General features: G+C 45.9%; 1 protein-coding gene and 1 non-coding gene across 5 annotated transcripts in view; both read right to left on the bottom strand.

The window, feature by feature from the left end:
- Positions 1-2,363: 2,363 nt before the first annotated feature.
- On the bottom strand, positions 2,364-2,470 carry LOC131740273 (U6 spliceosomal RNA). Its single transcript, XR_009330870.1, has one exon. It is a non-coding gene; the product is annotated as a U6 spliceosomal RNA (small nuclear RNA).
- Positions 2,471-7,699: 5,229 nt separating this feature from the next.
- Positions 7,700-8,891, bottom strand: part of SNX9 (sorting nexin 9) — a 90,499-nt gene continuing 89,307 nt past the window's right edge. For all 4 annotated transcript variants that reach the window (XM_059083170.2, XM_067011082.1, XM_059083169.2 and 1 more), the window contains one exon: positions 7,700-8,076. In XM_059083170.2, the coding sequence (XP_058939153.1) occupies positions 8,029-8,076 (48 nt within the window). In that variant the 3' untranslated portion in view covers positions 7,700-8,028. The remainder of the gene's footprint in view (positions 8,077-8,891) is intronic.

The raw sequence follows: 8,891 nt of genomic DNA, 5'->3' as shown, positions 1-8,891 counted from the left end.
AGTCCAGGGGCGGATGAAGCCACGGGGTTGTGGGCCCACGCCCACCCCCTGCCCTCGTGTGGGCGACTCAGGAAGGGCCCAGGGCTGGGAAGGGCTCTGGGACACACCTGTTCTTAGCCCAGCCACTCCGTGGCTGAGGGGACTAGGGTCCAGAGAGCTCACACGACTTGTTCAAGGGGACAGATGTGTCAGACTTGGGGCCACAGCCCAGGGATCCGACTCACCATTCAGACCTCTTTACGTTACCAAGCGTTTCCTTCACCACGAGGAAGGGCTTCAAATTTTTGATGATTCCCACCTCACAAGGCTGAACTGGCAGGTGAACTGGGGTCTGTACATATAGCGAGAATCAGCCCACTTCTCATGGGTGGTACTAATAATGCCCAGGAAACAGGTGATTTGGGAAACTAGATCATTCCAACAGCGTACAAAAAATTTTTTTCTGTAATGTCAAATAAATTTTTATTCATTTTCCCAGTTTTATAGAAAAATAATTGATCCACATCACTGTATAAGTTTGAAGTGTACAGCCTGACTTACACATATTATGAAATGATTATAATAGGTTCAGCTAACATCCATCATCTCATATGGATACGATAAAAAGAAAAGAAGAAAAAAGGAGGGCTTCCCTGGTGGCGCAGTGGTTGAGAGTCCGCCTGCCGGTGCAGGGGACGCGGGTTCGTGCCCCGGTCCGGGAAGATCCCACGTGCCGCGGAGCGGCTGGGCCCGTGAGCCGTGGCCGCTGCGCCTGCGCGTCCGGAGCCTGTGCTCCGCAACGGGAGAGGCCACAACAGTGAGAGGCCCGCGTACCACAAAAAAAAAAAAAAAAAAAAAAAAAGAAGAAAAAAGGAAAACTATTTTGTCCTTGTGATGAGAACTCTCTGGATGTACTCGCTTGACAGCCTTCCTGCATATTCCAAACAGCAGCGTTAGCTAGAGCCACCAGGTGGTAGGTGGTTCTTTACATTTTTTGGAATTATAATACAAGATCATTGTTAAAAAACTCAGAAAAATATAATCTTATATAAAGATCACTCATCGTCTTATCCCCAAAGAACCACTGGAGAAGCTCAGTCTTAGCCCATGTGCTGCTTCCCGGTTCAGGTTTTGCATTCTCGGCCTTAAGGCCTCTCTGGGGACGCTCTATTCCAGTGCTACCCTTGGCACTCCTGGATTTCACTGATAATAGGTGTTTATCCTCATCCACACGCATCTGTTTAGTGCCACCTGTGTGTCCTGAAAACGCCGATCGGTCCCAAGGCAAATCACAGTTGTCTGTCTGCCTTTTTTTGTTGTTGTTGTTAAACATCTTTATTTGAGTATAACTGTTTTACAATAGTGTGTTAGTTTCTCCTTTACAACAAAGTGAATCAGTTATGCATATACATATGTTCCCATAACTCTTCCCTCTTTTCTCACCCTCCCTCCCACCCTCCCTATCCCACCCCTCTAGGTGGTCACAAAGCACAGAGGTGAACTCCCTGTGCTATGCAGCAGCTTCCCACTAGCTATCTACTTTACATTTGGTAGTGTGTACATGTCCATGCCACTCTCTCACATCGTCACAGCTTACCCTTCCCCCTCCCCATATCCTCAAGTCCATGCTCTAGTAGGTCTGTGTTTTATTCCCGTCCTATCACTAATCTCTTCATGACATTTTTTTTTCTTAGATTCCATATATATGTGTTAGCATACGGTATTTGTTTTTCTCCTTCTGACTTACTTCACTCTGTATGACAGACTCCAGGTCCATCCACCTCACTACAAATAACTCAGTTTCATTCCTTTTTATGGCTGAGTAATATTCCATTGTATATATGTGCCACATCTTCTTTATCTATTCATCTGTTGATGGACACTTAGGTTGCTTCCATGTCCTGGCTATTGTAAATAGAGCTGCAGTGAACATTTTGGTACATGACTCTTTTTGAATTATGGTTTTCTCAGGGTATATGCCCAGTAGTGGGATTGCTGGGTCATATGGTAGTTCTATTTGTAGTTTTTTAAGGAACCTCCATACTGTGCTCCATAGTGGCTGTATCAATTTACATTCCCACCAGCAGTGCAAGAGAGTTCCCTTTTCTCCAAACCCTCTCCAGCATTTATTGTTTCTAGAGTTTTTGATGATGGCCAATCTGACTGGTGTGAGATGATATCTCATTGTAGTTTTGATTTGCATTTCTCTAATGATTAATGATGTGGAGCATTCTTTCATGTGTTTGTTGGCAATCTGTATATCTTCTTTGGAGAAATGTCTATTTAGCTCTTCTGCCCATTTTTGGATTGGGTTGTTTGTTTTTTTGTTATTGAGCTGCATGAGTTGCTTATAAATTCTGGATATTAATCCTTTGTCAGTTGCTAAAAATATGGAACGCTTCACGAATTTGCGTGTCATCCTTGCGCAGGGGCCATGCTAATCTTCTCTGTATCGTTCCAATTTTAGTATATGTGCTGCCGAAGCGAGCACTGTCTGTCTGCTTTAAAGCAGCGTTTCTCAGTTTGGGTGCTGTTGACACTCTGGGTGGATAATTTTTCACGGGGGCCGTTCTGGGCATCGGAGGGTGTTGAGCAGTCGCCCTGGCTTCTACCCACCAGATGACAGTAAGTCCTCAGTAAATGTCCCCAGGCACTGCCAGTGTCTCCCGAGGGCAAGGTTACTTATGACTGAGAACCGATGCTCTCAGGACAAGTGGGGGGCTCTGTGGTCCCTCGAGGCCCAGGCACCTGACCACGGGCGTGTCCCTGCTCACCACCGCATGCCCCGACACTGTTTTATACCCAGAGAAGTGCAGGACTCTGGCTTTCTGGTGAACCAACATCATTTTCAGTTATGTCAGTGGCTTTTCTCTGGAATTGATGACTCACCACCAACCCCACGCCCTGGGCCTCCCCAACTTTGCTCCAGGCACCCCCTCTGCAGGGCAGCTCCCAGACATGAGCCAGGTGAGAAGCCCTCACCATTAAAAAAACCCAAAAACTCAAAACACCAGTGTTTCAATCTTAAAAGCAGTTGGCCGTGCACGGCCCAGGTTCCTGGTTCATGGTACACACATTTCTCTCTCTCTCCCCTCCAAAGAGTTCTGCAAATCCTACAAACTGATTGCTTAATTGAACTTTATAACTTTTTTTTTTGGCTTAAGATATGGATGTGTATTCCCACCTAAAGACCTTTGAACTTACTCTCGACTCAGAAGCTAAAAAATCTTCTCCACAGAGGTTTGTTTAATGGCCTTCGGACAACCTCGCCCACTGCTGGCCTTTGAACTGTCAACAGCATTCACACAGCATGGGTACAGTTAAAACACTGTGTTATATATATGCAAGCTATATAAGAGGGCAGATCTTAAAACTTCTCACCTCACACACACAAAATTATAACTACGTGAGGTGATCGATGTGTTCACTAACCTTACTAAGCTTGGCAATCATTTGCAAATATACACACGTATCAAAGCGTGACGTTGTACACGTTAAGCTCACACGAGGTTATATGTTAATTATAGCTCAATAAAACTGGGGAAAAAATCTCCTTCTGCTTTGCTAAAACTTTAGTTTCTTCCCAACTGCACCAATTTACACTCCCACCAACAGTGCAGGAGGGTTCCCTTTTCTCCGCACCCTCTCCAGCATTTTATTATTGGTAGACTTTTTAATGATGGCCATTCTGACCAGTGTGAGGTGGTGATACCTCATTGTAGTTCTGATTTGCATTTCTCTGATAAGTAGCGATGATGAACATCTTTTCATCTGCCTATCGGTCATCTACATGTCTTCTTTGGAGAAATGTCTGTTTAGGTCTTTTGCCCATTTTTTGATGGAGTTTCTTATTCTTTGTTTTTAAAAATGTTTTACATTGGTGCGGCCACTATGGAAAACAGTATGGAGGTTCCTCAAAAAGCTAAAAATAGAGTTGCCATATGATCCAGCAATCCCACTCCTGGGCGTATATCTGGACAAAACTATAACTCAAAAAGATACATGCACCCCTATGTTCATAGCAGCACTATTCACAATAGTCAAAAGATGGAAACAACCTAAATGTCCATCGACAGATGAATGGATAAAGAAGATGTGGTACATACATACAATAGAATATTACTCAGCCATAAAAAAGGAATGAAATAATGCCATTTGCAGCAACATGGATGGACCTAGAGATGATCATACTAAGTGAAGGTCAGAAAGACAAATGTCATATGATATCATTTATATGTGGAATCTAAAATATGACACAAATGAATTTATCTACAAAACAGAAACAGACTCACATAGAGAACAGACTTGTGGTTGACAAGGGGGAGGTGGGTGGGGGAGGGATGGACTGGGAGTTTGGGGTTAGCAGATGCAAACTACTGTATATAAAATATATAAACAACAAGGTCCTACTGTACAGCACAGGGAACTATATTCAATATCCTGTGATAAACCATAATGGAAACGAATATGAAAAAGAATGTATATATGTATAACTGAATCACTTTGCCGTACAGCAGAAATTAACACAACATTGTAAATCAACTAAACTTCAATAAATTTTTAAAAAAGTTTTCTTATAGAAGTAACTGCTGGGTCTGGGATTTGATTTTGTTCTATTTACACGCAAATTAGTCAGTCTGTTACTGTTTCATGGATGCCCGCAGGAGAATGAAACCCCTGAGTCAGGGACAATGGGTAACTCAATTTCCAGGGGCACAGCCGGCCGGGGAGCTTCAGCTCACAGGCCGATTCTCCCCTCCCCGCCTTGCAAGTCCATCAGGGGCAACTAGGGGGCGCCCGAGGGATGACTTCTTGTGGAAAGGAACCTGGAACTTGGGAAACCCGCATTTTATAGCAAGCAGTAGGAACACGTGCTCTTCTTCCTAGAAGACCTTTACTTCATCCACCAAGGCTGTTTGCTGCAAACAGTGCTGACAATCAGCCTGGGTAAAAAGCAGTGAGGACTCTGCATTCTTGGCATAGCTGGCAAAGGCAGCTGGAGAGCAAGAGAACCTTGGGAAAGGAACTCAAATTCTTCTTACCTTCTTGGAGAAAAGGATTTTAAATCAAACAGGCTGAAAAAAATTAAACACACATAGGAAAAAAGTACCTTCCTCCCTCATTATTATCATTAGTTCCACTCAGCAATTACTCAACCATAAACATAGTTACTTGAGTGCTTTCACTACTTTAAATAATGGACATTCATAGTTTGGATTCCCAACCTTTAAGACGGGATCTCTTGAGTCCCTCCACTGCGGATGTGGACCAGGGGTGTGGGGAAAGGCAGCCTCCCGGGCACAGTCTTTTCACTCCTGCACGGCCATGAAAGAGTGAGCCTGGAGCATCTCCATACATGGAGATAAAGAGCCCGCACCGCCCCGGCAAGCCTGTCTCTTTATCCAGGAATATCTTACCCTGTTCCGGGCTTGACGTGTACTTCTTTGCTCTGCTTATCCCCCGGCCAGGCCTACTGCTCCACCTGTTCCAGGTGAGAAGGGCTGGAGTCCGTCACCTGCTGCAGGAGAGGGGTGCGTACAGACCATCTCCCACTGGTCATGGGGACCAACGCTCATTATTGAGGCTGGTCTTACTCTGTCTCTTCTTTACATTCCATCCAGAGCCTGTGTGAGTTGTGTGTTTCTTGGTGGCCTCAACACCTGCAAACCTTACGGGGGGTTGACGTCCTGGACCTGGTGCTCCTGGGGATGGGCAACCAGTGTAACACAATCGACAAGTGGGCTGAACTTTTCCTCCACCATGCCTTCACCTCTGTCCTCTCCAGACATTTAGCTACTAGTTTTACATTGGCAAGATTTATTAAAATTATACATTATTCTATAATTAAAGCTCTTCTGTGATAGCTAAAGGCCCTGAAGGCTCAAGTCACACGAGGAAGTGGCCAAATGCCGCGGCCCCCACTCCCGCGACACTGCCTCCTCCTCCCAGCCCGCACCTATGGCCTCACGGGGAGCTCCCCGCGATGAGCGGCCGAGGAAGAGAAGACGGGGCCTGGGTTCTGCCCGATGTGTGGACACCGCCCCCTAGTGGACAGCTGCAGAGCCACAGCCCCTCCGTGGCCACCCCTTAAGGACAAGGTGATGGAATTTACACCACAGAATTAAGATATGGAGTATCAAGAGAAGTAAACCTCACATAAAGAATGAATACACACACCCCGTAGGTGCTGTCTCTCTAGAGAACCCTAATACACTGGGCAGCGGTAAGCAGTGTTCTTACTGCTCTCCAGGTGACTGGGACATGCTTCCCGGGTTGATAACTCTGATTTAAGGAACTAGCATTATTAATTCATGTCAAGAGCAATAAGTTTTAGGGAAAAACTCATTGCCTGCACTCTTTTCAGCAGCCGGCAACAAGAAACAATTATCAAAAAAAAAAAAAAAAAATCACACGAAAACACCAAAAAGTGTTTTGAAAAAGTGCTTGAGAATTTACTGTACAGTTTTTTAACAATTTATTTATATGTTGGCTTCTACATGCTCTTACATTTGTGTAAAACATTTATACATATTCTTTACAATTTGTACATACATTAAATGGCTGTAACATAAACACTGTTCTATGAGATTTTATAAAAGAAAAATCAAGTAGGGAAAATTTCTTATAAAACATTAACAAAAGACCCGTGATATTGAAGAACAAGAAGTTCTCATATTCCTGTTCGTTTGATTTCCTCTGGTATTTATTTTTTGGTTTCACTTTATTTGTGCTGGCCCAAAATTTCCATTTTCTATCATGTAACTATCAGGTCAGAAGAGTGAAAGCAGGGGGAGAGGATGCAGTAAGGCAGCTGTGCAGGACGCCGACATCTGCAGGAGTGAGACCGTGTCTGCGAGTGTCCAGATTTAAAGCTGACGGTTTGCAAAGATCCTGTCTGGCTTTATGCCATTAAGGGAAGTACTAGTGATCAGGAAAATTCTGTCTGAAGTTTAGGCTACAGTCGGGAATAACATCGCTCTGCGCTTTTTCTCAAACGTAAAAGCTCGGGATGACCGCACATTATGCGGGCTGCCACCCTCCTCAGCCCCTGAACTTCCATTTGGGGGGCCGGGAGAGGTTTGCTAACCTGTGCTTTCTCTTTTCAGATAATTCCCACTGGCCCGCTAGTCTAAATCAGATCAAGGGGCAAATCACGCTTTCCCCGGCATTTCTCACGAGGTCTCACTGAACACCGCGAGACTTAAAAACGAGTGAAAAGCTCGCGAGGAGCGTCTGTCCGCAGGGCCGGCCCTCCCGGGCGCAGGGTCAGCACAGCCCCTCCTTCCCCGGAAGCAGAGGCAGAGCGCGTCCCCAGCTTTCTCGGTGAATTCTTCCAGCCTAACCGGGGCTCGGGAAGAGGCCTGAGGAGGGAGGCGCTCCTCCCAGCAGACGGCACTTTAGGGTAGTGGGCGCAGGGGCTCTGATCCCCGGCGTTCGGCCAAGCTTTGTCCTCTGAAGGGACACGTGCGTCACGGGCACATGAGGGGCCGCAGCCCCGGGAGCCCCTCTTTGCTTTCTCTCTCCAGGAAATGTAAGCACTTGAGTCATAAATATCTCAGCGAAAGGCATGTAGATCTGCCTAAATAGAAATCCCAAAGGGCTGAAAAGAGTTATAAAAATATACAAACATATATATTTTTTACTCTGGCATATTCCATATTTTTAAGAAAGCAATTAGTAATTATCATCTGACATTGGGTAAGAACTGGAAGATCGTGGGTGACTCATAAATTACATTTTAATGTAAAATATCAGTGGGGGAAACCCCTAATTTTCCATTCAAAACTCTGACAACTTTAAGTACTTTCCAAAAATAGACAATTTCCTTCCATTGGTTTAAGTAATGGATGTGGAAATGAACAAAAGACTATCCCTAAAGAACTGATGCATTTAGGCGCTTAATAAAGGAAATGCAGTTTTTTCCAACTCTATTTCTTTTTGGTTTTCTTTCTTTCTTTCTTTCTTTTTGGAGGATGGAGGGAAAAAATTAAATTGCGTTGCCCCAAGTCAGAAGGAAGCACTTCGGCGTTTCTTCATGTTCGTTCTGTCCTACATCACCGGGAAGCGACCGAGGGCCTGCCTCAGCTTTTCCGCAATCTGGTGAAAAACAGAACAACTGTGAGACCTCTCTCCCACCGTGACCTCACGGCACTCTACTATTCCCACGTCTTCTGGGTCAAACACGGCAAAAGTTTCCAATCCGTGAACTGGTCGATGCTCCTAGTCTCTCCAGCACCAACCCAGCCTCCGGGCAGCGGAGAGGCCGGCCTTCGTAAACGCCGGTCGCGGCGGGGCCCGGCTTGCAGGAAGCCCCGCTCCTTCCTCCTTCCCGCAGCGCAGCTGCTGCCACGCTGTGCAGCATCGGTCCTAGACCATCCGCCTGTCCTCCAGGGATCCGGGGGGTCCGGTTTCCGTGCTGGCCCAGACTCCCCCGCCCTCGCAGACACCTGTGAACTCCTGAGGCTCGGAGGACGAGCGGCTCCGCGCGAGGCCCCGCTGTTGCCACACAGTGTGGAGACAGGACGCACCTTCAGCTCGTCTCTGAAACCAACTGCTTCCAACACGCCATGGACAATATGCACAGAGCACATCAGCCACAGCTCCCTTCCAAGAATGACTGTCCGAGAGACACGTGCAGCAGTGCCCACCCAAAGATAAGATGACGCATGCACGGATGTGGGCCTGGGGCTTGCCTATCATTATGCCTGAACGTACGTGAGATGACACCATGGAAACAGTGGAAAACGTAGTAAGAAACATGGCAGCCAACACATGGTCACTGTGTAAGTTACAGAACTTGTCTTTGGATGTCTGAGTTTCCATTTATTCAATACATGCTAGATCTTTGTTTTCTGTACACTCTGGTAAATAACAAAATTGCTATGCAGAGGTACAAAAGTTAACATTTTCAT

Source organism: Kogia breviceps, chromosome 13, assembly GCF_026419965.1.
Source record: "Kogia breviceps isolate mKogBre1 chromosome 13, mKogBre1 haplotype 1, whole genome shotgun sequence".
NCBI classification, from domain to species: domain Eukaryota; kingdom Metazoa; phylum Chordata; class Mammalia; order Artiodactyla; family Physeteridae; genus Kogia; species Kogia breviceps.
This window is presented reverse-complemented; position numbering and strand designations above follow the sequence as displayed.